This window comes from Oryx dammah, unplaced genomic scaffold (assembly GCF_014754425.2).
Source record: "Oryx dammah isolate SB20612 unplaced genomic scaffold, SCBI_Odam_1.1 HiC_scaffold_8, whole genome shotgun sequence".
NCBI lineage: Eukaryota > Metazoa > Chordata > Mammalia > Artiodactyla > Bovidae > Oryx > Oryx dammah.
In genome coordinates, this window is record NW_024070192.1 from 35,628,448 (window position 1) to 35,648,617 (window position 20,170).

At 49.9% G+C, this 20,170-nt stretch overlaps 1 protein-coding gene across 20 annotated transcripts in view; it reads left to right on the plus strand.

Moving 5' to 3' along the window:
• Positions 1–5,682: 5,682 nt before the first annotated feature.
• The window catches only part of MINK1 (misshapen like kinase 1), a 46,473-nt gene continuing 31,985 nt past the window's right edge, over positions 5,683–20,170 (plus strand). For 19 of the 20 annotated variants that reach the window (XR_005721593.1, XM_040243614.1, XM_040243607.1 and 16 more), the window contains exon 1: positions 5,760–6,038. Coding sequence is in view for 19 of the 20 variants with exons in the window: in XM_040243614.1 (XP_040099548.1) it covers positions 5,982–6,038 (57 nt within the window). In the remaining variant the exon portion in view is untranslated. Of the gene's footprint in view, positions 6,039–20,170 lie in introns of all 20 variants that reach the window. The other variant, XM_040243606.1, reaches the window with a different exon arrangement.

Below are 20,170 nucleotides of genomic sequence, written 5' to 3' on the forward strand. Positions count from 1 at the left end.
GTAGACATTCTCTTCTCCAGAGGATCTTCCCAACCCAGGGATCAAACCCAGGTCTCCCGAATTGCAGGCAGATTCTTTACCAGTTGAGGCACAAGGGAAGCCAGGGAAATGGGAGTAATACTTACATAACTGTCTTGCTGTAAAGATTTAGTCGTTGACTTAAATATTTATTGAGCACCTGCTCTTTGCCAGACATCATCTAGACCAACAGCAGTGAGTACTACAAAGTCCCCACCCTCATAGGACACAGCTTCACTGTCCAGTACAGTAGCCACCAGCCACATTTGGCTATTTACACTTAAATTTATAACAATTAGAACTAAGTAAAGATTTAGTTCCTTGCATCAGCCACCAAGTGGCCAGGAGCCACTTGCAGCTAGTGGCTAGCATACTGGATGGAGAGCATTTTTGTCATTGCACAGAGTTGGCACTGCTGCAGAGTGAAGAGAGAAAGTACATGTCATTGTGTATGAGAGAGTGTATTAAGTCGCTCAGTCATGTTCGACTCTTTGCGACCCCATGAACTGCAGCACGCCAGGCTTCCCCGTCCTTCATCATCTCCTGGAGCTTGCTCAAACTCGTGTCCACTGAGCTGGTGATGCCATCCAACCATCTTGTTCTCTGTCATCCCCTTCTCCTGCCTTCAAACTTTCCCAGCATTGGGGTCTTTTCTAATGAGTTGGCTCTTTGCATCAGGTGGCCAAAGTATTGGAGCTTCATTTTCAGCATTAGTCCTTCTAATGAAGGACTTTAGGATTGACTGGTTTGATCTCCTTGCAGTCTAAGGGACTCTCAAGAGCCTTCTCCAACACCACAGCTCAAAAGCCATCAATTCTTTGGCGCTCAACCTTCTTTATGGTCCAACTCTCACATCCATACATAGTTACAAGAGAGTATAGCATGCACTGGATTGAGGAGGGTTACCTCCCATGGCAGGTAGAGAGAAAAGGCTAATATAACAGGTATACAGAGAGAGTTCTTTGAACTGGTGACTTTTATTATTTTTTTTTAAATATTTATTTATTTGAAAAAAAAAATTATTTATTTGGCTGCACCAGGTCTTAATTGCAGCCTCAAGGATCTTCGGTTTTTGTTGCGGCACGTGGGATCTTTAGTTGCAGGATGCAAATTCTTAGTTGCAGCATGTGGGATCTAGTTTCCCTGACCAGGGATCCAACCCAGGCCCACTGCCTTGGGAGCATGGAATCTTAGCCACTGGACCACCAGGGAAGCCCCGACTTTTTTATTTCTCAAGTTGGGTTGTGGGATATAAATTTTATGCATATTTTTCCCATATCTTTTTGTATATCTGAAATATTTTGCAACTGGAAAAAAGTTTAGCACAGTGCTGGCTCTTGCCCTTCATCCTTCTGGTCTCATCCCTCAATCTCAGAATTGAGCAGGAAGAAACAGAGGGGAAACAGGGTGAGTAGTTTAGGAGGCTTTCCTGGAGGAGAGGTCCTTGTGGATGATGACGTGAACAGAGGAGATGCTATCGCTTTGCTCCCATCCTCTCCTCTGAGTGCAGCCCTCTGTTCCTCTGAAAAAGCCATTTCCACACAAGCAATTCCCCCTCCCTTGTATAGCGGTCCCCAGGTACTAATTGGCATTCTGCTAATTAGCCTCATTGTCAGCACTAAGTGCCTCTTTCCCTAGGGGACCATTATCTCATTAACTGTGGGGTGGAGGCAGCAGCTGCCCTGGGACTGGGCTGGGCTAGGTGGGCTTCTGCTTTATACCATCTGTTGGTCTATCTGCTCTGCCCTCATTGGTCATGGAGTTTCTTGAATGGAGACCCCCATAGGGCAGGGAAAAGAGCAGTGAGGTTGCAGTCAGAAGAGTTGGCTCTAGACCCAGGATGAAGAGAAGAAATCCAGCTTCCCAAGATGGGTGCGAGGATCTGAGGGTGGTTGTGTCTGTGCAAAATATCCATCCCCCAGGGATCCAAAATTTGTCTTATTTTTAATACTTTTAACTTTTTTTTTCCCTCCCAATATTTATTTGGCACATGGGATCTTTGCTGTGGCACCGCAACTCTTTGTTGCCACATGTGGGAGGGATCGAGTTCCCTGACCAAGGATTGAACCCTGGCCCCCTGCATTGGGAGCATGGAGTCTTAGCCACTGGGCCACGGGGGAAATTTCTATTTTAACTTTTCTTGATGCCCGATTCAGGGCTTCCTCCACCACATTACCTCTTTTTAAATTATTATGGACAGTTTCATATGTACATAAAATTAGAGAATAGGGGATGGTGATCCCTTAGGTACCCATGCATCAATACTCCAGCTTCAATAATTATCATCACGGGGACTTCCTTTGTGGTCCAGTGGTTAACAATCTGCCTTGCAATGCAGGGGACATGGATTGGATTCCTGGTGGGGAACTAAGATTCCCCATGCTGTGAAGCAACTAAGAAAGATGACACAACAAAGACCTGAGGCAGCCAAATAAATCAATAAATAAATATTAAGGAAAAAATCATCAGCATGGGGCCAGTCTTGTTTCTCCAGTCTTCTCCAGACAATCTTGTCTTCCCCAGGCCCAGATTCCATTGCCTCTTGAGGTTTGGCTGGCCATAGAGCCTACCCTACTCCCTACCCCCGCCACCCCATACCATGATCTTCATTTGGTCATTCACTGATTAAGTATCTCTTTATTAAACACAGCCTAAGAGTAAAGTGAAAGTTGTTCAGTCATATCTGACTCTTTGTGATCCCACAGACTATTGCCTCCCAGGCTCTTCTGTCCAAGAGATTCTCTAGGCAAAAATACTGGAGTGTGTTGCCATTCCCTTCTGCAGGGGATCTTCCCAACACGGAGGCTGAACCCAGGTCTCCTGCACTGCAGGCAGATTCTTTACTGTCTGAGCCACCAGAACAAGACCATGGGGTAGTAGGGAAAAAACACAGAATTTAAAGTTAGCGCTTTGTGAAAGTCATTCATCTCTCTGAGGCTCAATTTACTAATGTCTTACTCTTAGGCATTAGTAAATTTACTGAGAGCTTCATACATACCAAGTGCTTCACACATTTAATTTTATTTTTTTCTAACCTCCCTGTTATTATCCCTATTTTACAGTGATAGAATTGAGCCTCAGAGGGATGAATGACTTGCACAAAGCACTAACTTTAAATTCTGTGTTTTTTCCTACTATCCCATGGTCTTGTGTTTGAGTTACTACCCAGTGCCTACCCAGATACAGAGGCTTCATTCACATACATGTTACTAAACCTCTAGTGGGTGCCAGGCCCTGTGTTGAATAAGGCTGACATAATTCTTACCTTTAAGGAGATTCAACATTTTACAGTTCAAGGTATTAAAAGTTACCATGGGTTGAAGCCTGGTGGCTAAAACAGAAGGACCAAACTCAGTCTCAGGGGGTGAAGGAAGGCTTCATGGAGGAAGTAATTTAGACATGAAGGGCAAAGCAAAAGGCACTGAAAATGGGCATGGTCAGAATATTCCAGAGAGAAGAAGTGGCAAGCACAAAGGCTGGAGGAGGGTCTGTTGAGTTCTGGAAACTGCATGGAGAGGATTTCCATATGGCTAGAGTGTGTGAGGTTGAATGGTGGAGTACTGAAAAAGAGGGCTGGAGAAGCCGGCAGAATCTTGAAGTATCATGATTGCCACACTTTAGACTCAAAAGACAGTGGGGAGTCAGCGAAGGATCTTAACAGGAGAGTGACATGAGATTTGAGTGAGTTTTAGAAAAACCAGGCACTATGAGCATAGAGAATTGACCTTAAAGAGGTCAGGCAAGAAGATCAAGTAGGAGGCTAATAAGAGTATTGAAGGTAAGTGATGACTGTGGCTTGGACAAGGACAAATGCAAGGTAAACAGAAGAGGGGGAAGGTGGGGGAGCGAGACTGGATGTGCATCTGAATGTGAAAAGAAGGGTCCAGAAAGGAGAGTGTCTGTCCCTTTCCAAGGACTTCTCATTTAAACTCTCGGAGAAGGCAATGGCACCCCACTCCAGTACTCTTGCCTGGAAAATCCCATGGATGGAGGAGCCCGGAAGGCCGAAGTCGGTGGGGTCGCTGAGGGTAGGACACGACTGAGCGACTTCACTTTCACTTTCATGCACTGGAGAAGGAAATGGCAACCCACTCCAGTGTTCTTGCCTGGAGAATCCCAGGGATGGGGGAGCCTGGTGGGCTGCCATCTATGGGGTCGCACAGAGTCGGACACGACTGAAGTGACTTAGCAGCGGCCGCAGCAGTAAAAAGTGAAAGTGTTAGTCTCTCAATTGTAGTAGTTCAGTTGTTGTGACCCCATGGACTTGTAGCCCGTCAGGCTCCTCTGTACATGGAATTCTCCAGGCAAGAACACTGAAGCCATTCCCTTCTCCAGGGGAGATTCCTGACCCAGGGGTCAAACTCAGGTCTCCTGCATTGCAGAGAGTCTTCACCGTCTAAGCCACCAGGAAAGCCCTAAAACTCTCCTAAGTGATGTTTATATGCTTCCCAGGTGGCTCAGCAGTAAAGAATCTGCCGGCAATGCAAGAGACACAGGTTTGACCCCTGGGACAGAAAGATCCCCTGGAGAAGAAAATGGCAACCCACTCTAGTATTCTTTCTTGGGAAATCCCATTGTTAGAAGAGCTTGGCAGGCTACAGTCCACTAGTTCGCAAAGATTTGGACAAGACTGAGAGATTAAACAACAACAACAACAAAGTAATGTTTATATTAAGGCTGAAGGTGGGGTCTTGCAGAAATACTATCACTGTTACAAGTGATTTCAAAGATCAAGCAGCCTTCTCTTTCAAATTTGCAAAGAAAGAAAGGCCCAGAGAAGCAAAGCAACTTGCTCAAGGTCACACAGCATGTCAGTGTCAGAACATGATTCCTTGTTCTTTATATAGCATTACCCAGCCTCCAGTGAGGCTAATGGCTGGGGGTTCTATGCCAACATGCCTAGACCTAAGGTGACCCAAGCCAGACTTGAAGGGGGTCAACATAGATTCTTACTGCTCCCCTCCACCTCTCCCTGCCACCCCTCCTCCACGCACAGCTCCAGTGATCAATGAGTAATTGTGGAAGCAGTTCTGTTGTGCCGAACAAGAGGTGCAGAGACAAAGGCCTGCAGTAGGATTTCCTATCCTCAGATCTTAGGATAGGAAGATCTGAGATCTTCTCAACACTTCCCACTGCAGTCGGGGAAGGGGTAAGGGGCAGTCACGAGGCAGCCAGTACCCCCCTCCACTCCCCAGCCCCCAGACGGTTTCTCCAGCCAAGTTCTCACGAAGACGCCCCTCCCTCAGCGGCTCCACTGTTGCTATGGCAATTAGGTGGGTGGACAGCCCATCCTATCTAGAGGCCACCCAGCCCTCGCGTGGGGAGTTACCATAACAACCCCCCTAGTAATAGAGGGTGTTGGGTCCCACCTCCCTTCCCCCGCAAATAGAGAGGTGGGTGGTTTGATTGGCAGCTGGGCACACGAAAGAGGAGGGAAAAGGAAGGAAAGGCGTCAAAGGAGAGCTCAGAAGGAAATGGGGGAGAGAAAGGGCAAAAAACAGGGGAAGGAAAGGAAACGCGTATGCGCACGCGCGCCAGCTGGTGGGCGCGCTCCGCGGCCGCCTCGGCCGCCGCCCACTTCTTTCACGCCAGGCTCGCGCGGTCCCTCAGTCCTCGCGCGCGCCTTTCGCTCCCTCTCCTGCGCCTGCGCGCAGGTGTCGGCGCCGAGGGGGAGGGGGAACCCGGCGCGCCCGCGTCACGTTCCCTCTTCCACCCTCCGGGTGCGCGGCCACTCTGCGCTTGCGCAGGAGAGGCGGGAGGCTCGGGTTGCAGGCTCTGGGGCGAGAGCTCCTGTCAGTCGGTGGGTCGGTCCTCCCGCCGGCCCTCCCCCTCCCCGTTCTACGGGGGAGGCGCGGTGGAGCCCGCCCCCAGGATCCCCCGATGGGGGAGAAGCGGCGACGGCGGCAGCGGAATAACCGAGCCGGAGCGTGAGCGGCCCCGGGGCCCCGTTCCCGGTGGAGGCCATGGGCGACCCAGCCCCCGCCCGCAGCCTGGACGACATCGACCTGTCCGCCCTGCGGGTGAGCGCGCCGCCCCCCCAGCCTCGCCCGGTTCCCGTCCCCGCCGCTGGAGAGCGGGTGGCCGCACGCCTCGCGCGCTCCCTGGGCGCCGGGTCCCCCGCGGCGACCCCCGCCCCTCTCCCTGGCCCCCGCCCTCCGCTCCCCTTCGCTCTCCACGCGCTGCAGATTCTGGGAGCCAGCTCGGTCCCCGCCCTGGGGTGCCCCGCCCCCATTCCTCTCTCCTCCTCTACCTTTACTCAGCTTCCGGACCCCGTCCTTCCAGATGTTTGCGGGTCACCCTCCAGTTCCCCTGAACCTGCAGTATCTTCACCGTGGTGCCCCTTCCTGGCCTCTGATCCCCTCTGGGGCCTCTTTCCCCCCCGTTGCTCCTCTGTCTTCTTCCCCCGCCTCCTGTTTCCCGGCTCCTCGAATTTTGACTTTGCCACTGCCTCGCCAGCCTCCCCCTCATCACCCTCTTTCCTCCTCGCCCAGCCCTGAATTGCATCTCTTCGCCGGCCGGCACTTAAGCTTCCCATCTCGGGCCGCACACCTCCTACCGCCGCCCTCACCCCGCTGCTCGGCTCCCGCCCGCCCCGGTGCCTTCGTTCGCGTTTCAGGTGCAGCAGTCCAGCACCAGGCATTTCCGGTCTCAGGGTCCCCCGCATATTACATTACCAACTCTGCAGCAGAGCTGTGGGGCTGGTAGGAAAGTCAAGTGCACCGGGGGAGGAGGGGACGCGTTTCTGGTCTTCAGAAACTCTGGCCTGGGCTGGGAAGAGGATGTTTACAGGTCTGTACACACACGAACACATGCAGCATGTGGTCCTTCGGGTTTGGAAAAGCTTAGGTATTCATGGCTTTGCTGGAAGGCGGGGGAGGCGATGGAGATCTCTCCAGGGAGGGGCTCATTAGAAAAGGGATAAGAGGGGAACAACTGCAGCAGGAATTTCTTGGAAATACCTATTCGTTGTCCCTCCTGGGGCCCTTGCACGTCCTCATTTGGGAGCTTTCAGCAGCATTTACCTGTTTTTCTTCAGCAGGGAGCCCTGGCTTAAGGGGCCACTGAGTGATTTCAAGGTGAAGACTCCAGCCTGTCCCCCAGGGGGTGTTTTTGTCCTGTGTCCTTCATGCTCTCTCAACAGGCCAGGGTGTTTGGGGAGAGCAGAATTTCCCATCTCTGGGTTGGGTGCTCCGGAGGCCCCTGTTGAAATGTCTTCTGGTTTTTGAGTTGGCCAGGGAATGTGGCCAGTAGCAGGAAAAGGCGGTCAGCCACACAGGTGCCCCGGATATGACTGGAGGGGAGAGGGGAATTGAAGAGAGCAGAGTCATGTCGTTAATTGGGTTTCTCTAGGTGACACAGTTTTTCTTGCCATTCAGGTCATAATTTGTTTGGTGAAACGTTGGGCTAGGAGACCTGACTTGCTTCAGATAAGGTGATGAGTTGCTGAGGAGGGAGATGGAAGATTGAATCTCTCTCTCTCTCTCTCTCTGTGTGTATGTGCATTTAGGGCAAGAGGGTCTGAAGGCTTTGGGAGGGAGAGTCTTAATCAGTTTAAACTGTGATTCTCAAGTCAGGCCAGCTGGGGTATAAGATGGAAATCCAGGCTCCCCTTAGTGTACCATCTATAGGATGAGTCCCCACCTTGCCTTTCCACCTTGGTTGTTGATTAACTCTCGCTGCAGGTTCCTTTTGCTGAGGTGACTTAAATATAATAAAAACAGGTGGGTCCAAACCATCATCTTTGGCTTAAACCTTGTGGGGCTCTGCCTGGGCTTCTCTTTTCCTTTAGCCTCTTCTGCTAGTTTGGCCTGGATCCTCGGCCTGGGATTTCCAGCAATTCTGCAGACACCCTATGACCTTGGATGTGGTATTTCCCTTCTTAACTTCTCTACTTTTGAAGCAGTGTTAGCCTCATTCCTCAATCCTCTCCTGCTCTATTCTCCTCTCGTTCCCTTCAGAGAGGCCCTTGACCTGCTCCCAGTGCTTATGGTCTTTCCTGCCTCGGGCATTTTAAGAAAGCATCCCTCTTCCCCCACAACCAGCCCAGTACTCCAGGGCTTGAGGTGGGGGGTCGGGGGGAGCACTTCTTTTGAAATAGGACTGCAGAAGGCCTGTTGGACTTTTCTCAGGGAAGGACCTGTCCCCTCTGCCCTACCTCAGAGAGCCCCTGTGTAACAGCTGGGCTCAGTCATCTCTTATTTTGTTCCTGTCTGTCGAGAAATGGCAGCCTGGAGAATTAGCAGAAAAGTGTTTCTCTAAACTGGGGAGGGGGATTGGAGAGGAGCATTTCAGCATTTATTAGCCAGCCTCACAGAGTCCAAGTTGTTTTTCTTCTCTTGTTTCAAGATAAGGCTTAGCTTTCAGGTGCTGATGAGAGTAATAGGCTGGTATTAGGAAAGATTGAATGGCACTATCTCTTAGCCATGGGTGGGGAGGCAGGTAGACCTGCCACTTTGTGACCACAGGCACGCTTGACCTCTTTAAGGCTCCGTCTGTCTTCTGGCCCAATAGTGTGGGGTTGTGTTCGTAAGTTCAAGTCCCCGCTTTCTCACATATGAGTAACCATGGCCTTTCTTCCCTGGTTGGCTGCAGATTCTGCCAAGAGCCTCACCTTCTAATTATCCGTTTGCTCATCTGTATAGTGGTGCTGGTACTGAACTTCGAGTTACTGAGGACTGGGTGAAATACTGCATATTAAGTACTTAGTCCAGTTCCTGGCACATCATGACCATATGATTGCCCTTATTGTTAATTGTTATCAGATGACAATCAGAGAAGGCTTCTGGCACAAGTGTATCTAAAATAGCACTCCTGTCCCTGCTTCATTTTTATATAAATTTTTATATAGCATCCCTCAGTCTGCTTACTTTTATTTTGTAGTCTTTATCACCAGCTGACATGTGCTTATCAACCCTGACTAAAATCTAAGTTCAGTGAAAGCTAGGATTTTGACTGTTCTGTTCAGTTTTGCCTCCTCAGGGCCTATAACAGTGTTTTGCATGTGGCGGGGTGGGGGGGTGGGGGGGGTGGGGGGGGGGAGGGTCTCAACTGTTGAATAAATGCGTGTCCTAACAAGTGAAAGCTCTTAGCTCTAAGCTCTGCTTAGAGAAAGCATTCAATAAACATCATGCTGGTTAGGCTTTCTCTTGCCTTTTGTATACACACAATTAAGAATATATCTTTTCTGAGTTTTTTTGGAATGAGACCTCGTCTGGTGGTAAACAGAGCTCTGGAAGCCTCCATCTGAGACTTGAAGTAAAGTTAGGATCTTCCAAGAGAAAAAAAATGGGCCTCTTATTTCAGACCCTCTCTGTGTCCCAGTTTGGTTATATTCCAGAAGAATCTTCTGACTGGGAACTCCTGGCTTCTCACAGAGCAGAAGTATCAGTGGAAGTGGATGGGACAGGAGGGAGCAGACCCTGGGCTGACCTCTTTCCTTTTGTGTTGCTCCTCGTGGTTGACCCGCTTCACAAACCGAGCAGCTTCTCTTTACTGTCCGGCCAGCTGGAAGTTTTAGACTTCAGTGTCCTTGGAACCGTGGGGCTGCGCTTGGTGTGTGTTGAAATAACACCATGGCCCACAGGCAGGAGGGACTTGTTGCCGGGCAGTCGTGCTGACGGAGATGTTCTCACTCTAACAGTCCTGTGTTGTTGTATTCCTCCTCTGGAGGAGCCTCTTCCCCTTCCTTTTCTCTTCGCGAGGCTGTGGAGCCAGCACCACTTGGAGGGCTGGCAGTTCTGGGCATGTGTTTCTAGGCCGCTGGCTGTCCAAATGTTGATGACAAATGCCTCAGGCCAGGGCTGGACTGGCTGATCTCCTGCAGCAGAAGCAGGGGCTTTGAGTGGGGACTTTTTTCCTAGAGAACTGCAGGTGAGGGTGGGGCTCTTGGGGGAACTAGTGGCACTTGGAGTGAAGTGAAAAGCTGCTTTGGCCAGAGGCTGGAAGGAAGGTAGCAGAGAACTTGGCTAGAACAAGATGTTCACCCATCTCCCAAGCTAGGAAGGAGACATCGCCACCCTTTGTGCCACGGGTAGGACAGAGCTCTTGCCCTTTGTGACCCACAGAGGGGAGGGTCTTTGGAGAAGTGAGGTTTTCACAGTTAAGAGAACAGTAAGAGGGTCAGCAAGAGAGCTGGCCTGCCTACCACCACCAGCTTCTCCCAGGAGCTCAGTTCACAATAAAATTCTAATTTCAGATCTGGCCTCCATTCCTTTCCACTCTGAACTGTGTGCCTAGAACAAGACAACAGCTTGGGTAGGTTGAGTGTCCTTGCCTGTCATCCTGGGGACAAGATAGCAGGAAGTGTGTAGCCGCCCTTTACGAACTTGTACTTTGGCCTTGGTTAATAAATAAGGAATGTGGTAACCTCTCAACCCAGGAACATAAAACAGCTCTGGGACTGCAGAGCATCTCCAGAAGCCATTTGAGAGTCTGCCCAACTGATCTTTCTGTCTCCAAAGTTGTACCAGAGAGAGTTACCTGTAACATCCTTTTTTGCATCAGTCAGTCACCAAGCATTATTGGTCTACTATATTGAGAATCAAGTTCTAGATACTACAGGAAGGATGTAATAATGTGATGATACCATTCTAAGCCATTTAATCAGAGCTCTGGGAGCTTCCACCTAAGCAATGCCTTTGCAGGCTGAGGCTCCCCACCAACCCCCTCACACATATCCCCTACCCCCTGCAATTTTTAAACTGTTTCTACCTTCCTCTATCTTAGACCCCTCAGGGTCAGGAAGTTTTTGTTAACTCTGATTGCTGTGACTCATACTCATTTTCTGTTTTCTGTCTGTAGTGGTCAATCATCTTGAAATCTGATATCCAGTCTTTCCCCCTCCTCCAGCACTCAGTTTACACTCACAACTCCCTCAGTTTTTTCTTCAGTAGGCTGAAGAAATAGAACAGAAAGCGATCAAGTTAATAAGTCAAGTCTCAAAGCATTTCTCAAATGCCTACAGAATATAGGAAGATACAAAAATATGACTTGGGAGAAGCCCTCGTTCATTCTTTTCTCTCTCTTGTTCTCCCTGGCCTTTTCCTCCTAACCAGCCAGTCCTTGACTTCAGTCTGGGATTCTTCCATCTACAAGACACTCCCCAAGAGGGTAATTGAAAAGATGCTTGAGGTTTTTTTGTTCTTAATATGGGTAGGAGATGATGGAGGAGAGAATAAAGGGATGGAATTATGGTGACCAGGAAGCCCCTGGAGATTTTGCCCAGAGACCAGACAGCCAAGGATGTACTTGCTAAAGGTGGGATTTCCTGTTCTCCTTGAGAAAAGAACCTGAACTAGGCACGAAGATACAGTGGCACACAAGATCGACATGGGTTTCCTACGTTCTAGTCGTGAGGAGAGACATTCATAAACCAGTCATGTTTATATCTCTCTATATATATAATCACACGTACAGAAAATTGCAAGCCATGATAAGGACTGTAGCAGAAAACTTCAGCAAGCCATGAGAGTACATAACAGGAATTGTTTTTACTTTTTACAAGACAGAAATATTTGGTTGGTTGGTTGAGAGACAAATCACCTGTCAGAAAACCAAGCTGACAGTGCCACAGAAAGCGTAGCTAAAGGTGAGCCAGCAGGTAGAGTGTGGTAATGACCCGAACTGGGAGACCCTGGAATGGGGCCATTCTTAGGGTGGGGCTTTAGGTCAACAGTTAACCAAGGGACAGGTGCTTGAGGATGGGGTGAAAACTCCAGGCTTCATTTCCAAAAGGATTTCTTCTGAATCTTCCTATGAGAGAGGAAAAAAAGTTTGTCTCTTTCAAAGGGTAAGGGTATGTATGTGAAAGGAGCATATGACTCTTATTTTTATTTAGTGGGGGGAAGGTCTCAGTACTGGGTGTGTATGAATTCACATGTCGCTCTGCAGAGGGTGACTGCGTGTGCTTGTTGTCTTAAGTGAGTGAGGGAGCGGGTGTACCACTAGATGGTACACCCTTCTATATCAGGGGTGCCCAACCTCCGGGATCTACTGCCTGATGATCTAATATGGACCTGATGTAATAATAATAGAAATAAAGCGCAGAACAAATGTAATGCACTTGAATCATCCTGAAACCATCCCCCACTTACCAGTCCTTGGGAAAATTGTCTGCCACAAAACCGGCCCCTCATTCCAAAAAGGTTGGGGACTGCTGTTTTGTATCATATTTATGTATGTAAGGTAACACAACATGTTTTAGTAGACATAGGCATAGTGAAATGATAACTGCAGTCCAGCTAATTAACACTTTCATCTCCTTACACCTGTGTGTGTGTGTGTGTGTGTGTGTGTGACTTGATGTCATTGGCCCCGAGTAGTGGGTAGGGTTGGAAGGTAGGTAAATCTCACAGGAATAAGCAAGAGCAGGCCCAGCCTTGGCATTAGCTTCCATGGTCAGTGGGATTCTGCCTAACGCTAGGTGGATACTGTATGTATAAACAGGTCTCTCTCAATTTACACTGAACAAGTCAAGGATGAGTGGGGTGTATCGGGAAGTGTTACCAGTTTTGCACAGAGAACCACAGTCTTGGGTTTCTTGGAGGAGCCAGACTCCAGGAGCGGCTGAAATGTCAGGAGGGTGGGGCGGGCTGCCAGAAGTGTGTGGTGGCCCAGCCCGTGGTGTGGAGAGAGGGATGGATGGGAGGCATGGAGACTCTGCCTGCAGCAGGGGGAATGCTACAGGTTGTTAAGGGAGCAGCCAAGAAGACCTTGGACCGAGGAGGGAAGTCTGTGTCCTCACAGTGGGAGAGTCTTTGCAGCCAAGGGTGACAGGTGAAGCTTCTGTAGTCACAGCCAGGAACTGCCCCCTCAGAGCCTGTGACTAAGTCTGTGCCTGTGGTGGTGAATCTGCTCTGCCTTTCGGAGGAGAAGGGCCTCTTGAAAGCAGGCCCGTGGCAGCGGGTCTTCTGAGGGAAAAGGGAAATCTTCTCCCATCCTCTTCCACCAAAACCATCCAGAATAGGATCTGAAGGGCCAGACTTGCCGAGTTGCTCCTAGACCACAGGCTTGGAGGAATTTTCTTTCAGCAGTGGTCTCTGCAGGGACACACTGAGGATCAGTAGGGCCGAGTGAGGAAGTTTCCACCTCCTTCCAGTCACCTCGGTGTCCACTTTCCCCACAAAACCTCCCCTGACCGTGCCAGCCCGCACTGGTCACCTTCTCACGGACCTTGTAATTTAGCATTTGAATATGTATCACCCCTACTAAATCGCATTTCATTGTCTTGTTTTCCCTTTCACTTCCTTAACTATAGGAACCATAATCCACACTTCCTGTTGAGCCTCACAGTGCATACAGAGTACACAGCAGGGTTCAGTACTTATTCCCTTGATAAGCGATCAGGAGCCAAGCATTCTTGTCACTTTCCCACCGGAGTGCCTCGTATGTGCTGGGCACCATGTGACACAAAATAGCATAGTTCCTGACTAAGTGCTTCCCAACCCAGGGGGCCACTGCTCTCCTGGGAGTGTTTGGAAATGTTGGGGAGGGAGGTTTCATTATCAGTTTGTCTCAGAAGCACTAACAACCTGAAATATTAATATGTGGAGATAGGGCTGTGAACCACCCGGCGATGACCAGTGAGCACACGGAAGAATTATTTTCCCACCCACCTTGCCGATAGGGCCTCTCGTGAACCTGTTACGGATGTGGGAAAGGTCAGGGGAAGGACTGGACAAGTTTCTCCCGTGAAGTCAGAAGTCGATCCTAAGCTCCCTCCTTTCCTTCTTTCCGGGCGGAGAGAGGAATATAGGCTGTAAATTACTCGTGCGCATGGCACGAAGCTCTTCTCAGAGCTTGGATCTGTCTGCCAGCACACCTCTGGAGGTAACATGGGCCAGCTCCAAAGCCAGACTGCAAGGAAGACGATTTTTATGTTCTTTCTTCACCGCCCACCCACTCTCTCTTTCAAGGCACATTTGTAAGAGAGTGGCTGAAAAGCGTGTCATACTTGGTCTTCAGTTCTGAGCAGCTTAGGAAAGAGTCTTCAAGAAAAGATTCAGACAGACTTTGTCTTGTAATAACCTGTAATGGAAAATAATCTGAGTATATATATATAATTGAATCACTCTGCTGCTATAAGCCAGAAATTGACAGTTTTGTAACTCGGCTCTACTTCTATTGAAACAGAACAGCTGGACATGGGGTGCCCTAAAATACGAGCAGCAGGGAGGCGAGAGGGGGAGGTAGGTATGAGGTCCCGTTGTGCGAGAGGAGGCTGATGCAGGGGTCTTTTCTCTCACCTTTGGGTCCTAAGGTCAGCCCCATGGAGCCAGAGGTGTGCTGAGGGAGTGTCGTTCCTCAGTCTGCGGGGGAGTGACTAGAGGGAAGACCACTGGGCTAGTGTCTCCTTTGGAGAAGGACAGAGCCCTGGGGGTGAGTGAGGGGCTGGGAGCAGAGTGGCTGGTGGGGATGCATGAATATCGCAGGGCCACCATCGCTTCTTGCTATCCGAATCTGACTCAAGGGGGCAAGACTGATGGGCTCTTGGTCTAGTCTAGCTTAAGGTTTGGAAAAGTTGGGGAAAGTCCCTCTCACCTTCACAATGTCCTTCTTCACCATGGAAACTACCTTCAATCCCAGAGAGCAGGGTTGGGAGGACAGACAACATGTGGTTCAGAAGTTGGCCAGTCTCTGTGTCCCTTCGGACCTCTAGGAAGCCCTCTTTTTTTCTCTTTCTTCAGTTTGGAACGAAAACTGCTCTGATACAAGTCATTTATATTTTAATGTGGATTCATTTCAGAAGGGGTTCTGGAGTGGAATAGGGAAAATAATGAATAGTTGCTATGCAGTTCCCTCCTTGTATAATCTCATTATTCCTCACAGTAACCCTTTGAAGTGGGATATTTTCCTCATGTTTCAAGATGAAGAGACCAAGCCTTACAGAACTTGGAAATTAAATAACGTGCCTGAGGACAGCCACTAAGCAGCAGGTCACAGAGTTGGGCTCAGGTTTGACTCAACCCAGAACCTGAGCCCGTGTGCCCCTGTGCTGGTGGAGGCCTGCGCCCAGGTGGCAGGCGTCTCTGGGGCATGTTGAGGGGAGGGCGCCCTGCCACTGACATTCTGGACTGTGTGCCTCGAGCAGTATTGTTTTCCACTTGCTTTAATCATGGACGTGTGGCCTGTGGGAAACAGGCTTTGTGGGCTCACTCTGGACAATATAACACTGTCCATAAAATGTCTGCGGTGAAGAATTGTATTAGGAAACTGAAACGTGGCCTGTTTCATGGTTTGGAGGCAGCCTGTAAGAGCAGTGGTCACCGCCTCTAAGAGGTCACCGTTTATATATGTGTCTTGGCAGTGGACAGGTTTTAATCACGTGGGAGCATTTTTTGAGAAGAGAGGATGACTCTACTTAATTATTTAGTAAATGACTTAGATTTTTTTTTTTTAATATTTAATTGTTTGGCCGTAGCGGGTCTGAGTTGTGGCGCTCAGGATCTCTGTTGCGTCATGTGGGATCTTTCATTGCTCACATGGACTGTAGTTGTGGCACAGGGACTTAGTTGCCCCGCACATGTGGGATCTTAGTTCCCCAACCAGGCATCGAACGTGTGTCCCCTGCATTGGCAGGCAGATGGGTAACCACTGGACCACCAGGGAAGTAAAAAAAAAAAAAAAAAATAGTAAATGAAGTAAATGACCTTAGCCTGAGCCATTGGAAGTGCTGGTGGGTTGGTGTTGATGGGCACATGCTGAGAATACAAAGATCCAGGGGCCTGTGCCCAGAACTGGTGGAGGTTTCTGGATGTCAAGCTGCCAGGCAGCCTTCTCTGATGATGGGAGCAAAAGGGGTATGCAAGAATTCAGATTTGTTCTGGAGGAAAGAGCATTAATGATTCAGAAGAAGCCCTGTTCTTCAGAGGGAGGAGAAAAAGACTGGCTCATCCCTCCTACCTTAAAAATTTTTTTTTTAATTGTAGTTATTAATAAATATTCACAACATAAAATTGACCATCTTAGCCATTTTTAAGTGCACGCTTTGGTGACATCAAGTACATTCTCGTTGTGCAATCATCACTGCCATCCCCCTCCAGAATGTTTTCATCTTCCCCAAATGAAACCCTGTCCCCATGAAACATCCAACTCCCTGCCCCCAGCCTCTGGCAACCACCCATCTGTGTCTCCTCCCTTTGTGTGTGTGCAGGGCTAAGCAGAGGGCTGACATGGCAGATACTATTTGTCGAGTCAGGTGAGGTGACCTGTTTCAGAACTCTGTGTGTCATCAGCCAACCCGGGACACTCCCCTTCCTCCTGGCTCCAGTGCAAGGCAGTAGGCCTCCGAGGGGGGTTTTCAATGAAATGGCCACATGGAATCACAAAAGATTCAGGCAACGGAAAGAGAAGTTGAGGGTTTCTTTTCCGTATTCAGCTCCTTTTGCCATCTCCCAGCTGGGCTTTGCTTTCTGGTTCTGTTGTACTTATATGCGTCATCTTGTTTACTCTCAGCCCTTACTTCTCATCCTGGGGGTGTGGTGGGTAGCAATAGAGGAAGGTGGGAAGAAGACCATGCAGGGGACGAAGCTAATAAAATGAAACAGCTTATCTCTGTGTGTGAGGGGTTCCTGTGTTAACAGAGAGGGCTTCTCCCTGGAAGTAGAAGAAAACCATCCTTAGATGAGTACATTGTACCCAGAGGAGGGTCTCTGTCTTTTCTCTGTTACCCCTTTCCCAAGGGGTGGCCAGTGGTATAACTCTAATGTATTCATGTATCATTAGGAGCAGAAAGGTGACATCAAGAGGAGGTAGTTGTTTAGTATCAGGCAGTCTAAGCTCAGGAGCTTCTTTCCTGTGGAATGACAGGCCACAGCAAAGGCCTAGATTCTCAAGGGGAGGAAGGAGTGGTCAGCTGTTAAAGCTGTCATGGGGGAATCAAGGGCAGCCTTTGAGGCCCCTTTGATGTCACCTTCCTGGGTCTCCAGGCCTGCAGAGTTTGGAGCCTGGTCAGGCTGTATTCCTCTGTGGTGTCCACACCCCTGGACAGACCCAAAGCACAACCTAGAATTGAGTTGGATTTCTTAGAATACAGGTGACCAATTCCGTGGCCTGCCTACCTCCTCCCTTTGTTCACACCATTTACAGTTTTTTCATTGACCTTCATGGGGAAGGAAGTCTAAAGGAAGGAGAGGCAGGCTTGGCAATTAAGTCACCCAGGAAGAGAGGAGGGCAGGGGAGCCCTGTGTGGTGGAGAGGCCTGTCTTACAGGTCAAGATCCAGGCCACTGGGCCTCTAGTTGGAGGTTCGGGGGGCAGCTTAGGGTCCTCTGTTCGGGGCTGTTTCCCTGGATCACCCGCCCTGGTGTCAGGTCCCAAGGCCTGAGGACTCACCGTCTTTTCTGTTTCCTATGCACAACCTTATAGGAGGCTCCACGTGTTCACCGTCACCTTCCAGGGTCTGCCCCGTGGCCCTCCTCACCACAGCCCCTCTCACTCCAATCTAAAGCCTGTTTCTTTCTTAGATTGAGTCAACTATAAATGGATTGATGGTTTTTCTTGGGCTGAGCCTGGTTCACTCACCCCTGGTGCTCATGGTGTGACTGGAGGAGCACTCCACTGCTCACTCATGGGAACACAGCCTTCCCTAGGTATTCTCCTGCCGTCTGGCATTGTGCCTGCCTGGATATGGTTGTTATCACCACCACCGATAAAAGCATGGAGTGGCTTAAGTATCCATGTTTAAAGCAGAGCCTCCATGGACCATCTGACATTTTTAAAGGTGCCAGCAGCGGGCCAGGGTCCCAGAGCTGGTTAGACCTGAACTCAGAGACTTCTGTTGCTCTGCCGCAGTGCCCAGGCCCCACCAGAAACGGAGGACTCCCGTGTGTTTGGTCAGCCTGGAGTTCAAGGTGCATTCTGTGCAGATGAGGTGTGTGTCGCAAGTCAGTGATTAATGTCCCCACCGCTGCCCACATCCCCCGCCTCATCCTTGAAACTGCCCAGGTGGGGCAGGAGTGACGTCTGCAGAGCTCCCCGGTGGAGGCCTGCTGACACAGGGCTGTCAGAGTTGAGGCAACGTGATATATGGAGCCGGCGTGGAATCAGGAGCCAGGAGACCTGGCTTCTGTTTCAGTTCCTCTCGCTTACAGGATGAGCGTCGTCTCCCTAGGACTTGGGTTTCCCCACTTAGGAAGGGGGCTCTTAATCAGAGGCACGCTCAGAGTCACCCGGGCAGCTTCTTTAACCTACGTTTTACCCAGACCCTGCCCCTCCCCGCCAGGTGATTCACTCTTCCCAGGGCAGGGCCTTGGTATGTGTGTGTTCCCAGGTGAGCAGATTCCCTTTGAGAACCACTGGACCAGATAATCCTTAAGGCCCCCCAGACCCAAGAGGCCCCTCCTCCCTTCTTTCCTCTCTTCATTGCTAAAAATCTTTGTGCACCGAGTTGGGACGTGGGGTGGGGCATCCAGGAAGGATACCAAAGAAAGGAAAGGTTCAGAAAAGTCTGAAGGGGCGTTTGAAGTAAGAACATCAGTGTGGATGCGCTCCTTGTTGCTCAGTTGCTCAGTAGCGTCCAACTCTTGGCAACGCCATGGACTGCAGCATGCCATGCTTCCCGGTCCTTGTCTATCTTCCAGAGTTTGCTCACACCTGTGTCCGTTGAGTCGGTGATACCATCCAACCATCCCGTCCTCTGTCGTTCCCTTCTCTTCCTTAGGCTCCCCGTTAGAGCCGAGGGAATAACAGGCAGACCTGGTGAGGACTGACCTGGGAAGACAGGACATCTTTACTTGCTCTTTGAAGATAGGGAGGGACCTGGATATCGGGGCCTTTCCCGTCCCCACAGGTGCTGGAGAGGGATTTGAATCCAAACTCCAGTTCTGTCACTTACTGTGTGACCTCTGGCAAGGTCATAATTACCCCCACACCCCATTTTTGCCATTTGTCAAAGACCCACCTAACAGGGCTGTTTCAAGGGTTAAACAGAAGTGTGTAAGTACTTGGTGTGGTAACTGCTTATTAGATAGGTGGCAGCTGCATGATTTTCTCCTATGAAAGTCCCCAGAAAGGATGTCTCCTGGGGTTCTGTTAACGTTCCTCTTCTCCTTCACATTTTGTTTGGGGAAAGAGAAAACCACCCAGTGTCTTGAGTTCAATCTTAATGGTTGTCATGAGTGCCTCACTCAGCCCCCAGGTGTGGGTCTGGCTTTCCCTTCTTTCTCGTAGACCATTCTACCCTCTTCCAGTGGAAAAGAAAGCAACTTCAAAATCTAATGTCTAAACTTGAAACTCCTGTTTGTCCTGCCCCCTGACTCAGGAGTTCCAGCCCCACATGCCCTTGTGTGTGGAAGCTGCGGGCTCAGCTGGGGGTGGGGGTAGGCCGGCACCTCACCCTCGGGGACATTCTGATGGTGATAAACGGCTTCGTTCAGATGTTAGAGACAGGACTTTACACAAAAATGTGTAAAGTGCTTTATGGAAAGGCTACTTGGATCCTCGATGGCCTTGCCTGGAGACTTGAGGCTCTTTCTCCTTCAGGGCCTTGGGCCTTCCCCACCTCTGACCTTTGCTGAGATAACTCTGACTTGTCTTTTTGGTCTCAGACTAAATATCAGTTCCCCATCAGCCCTTTACCCCCAACCCCTATCATAACCTCCCTTTAATCTTTCAAAAAGTATTCTGTGTACTTTGTGGAAATGTATGCGTTTATTAATCTATGTCATTTTTGACCACGCTGGGTCCTCGTTGCTGCGAGTGCGCCTTTGTCTAGTTGTGGCGAGCGGGGACTGCTCTCGTGGTGGCGTGCGGGCTTCTCGTTGCGGTGCCTTCTCTAGTTAGGGAGCACGGGCTCTAGGGCGCCCAGGCTTCAGTCGCTGTGGCTTGAGGGCTCGAGAGCACAGGCTGAGTAACTGTGGTGCCTTGGTTTAGCTGCTCCACAGCATGTGGGATCTTCTCCTACCAGGAAACGAACCAGTGTCCCCTTCATTGCAGGGCAGATTCTTAACTGCTGGACTGCCAGGGGGGCCCTGTACCTTTTCTTACTGCCTATCGCAGTTCAGTTTGTGTAGGTGTGCAATTGTGTCTTTACTGTTTGCTTCCTGTAAGCTCCACAAAGGAAGGGTCTGTTTCTGTTTCGTTCATTGCCACATTCTGGTCTCTGCCAGGCACTCGACGTTTGTTGAATGATGGCACGACCTGGTCACGGGGCCCTA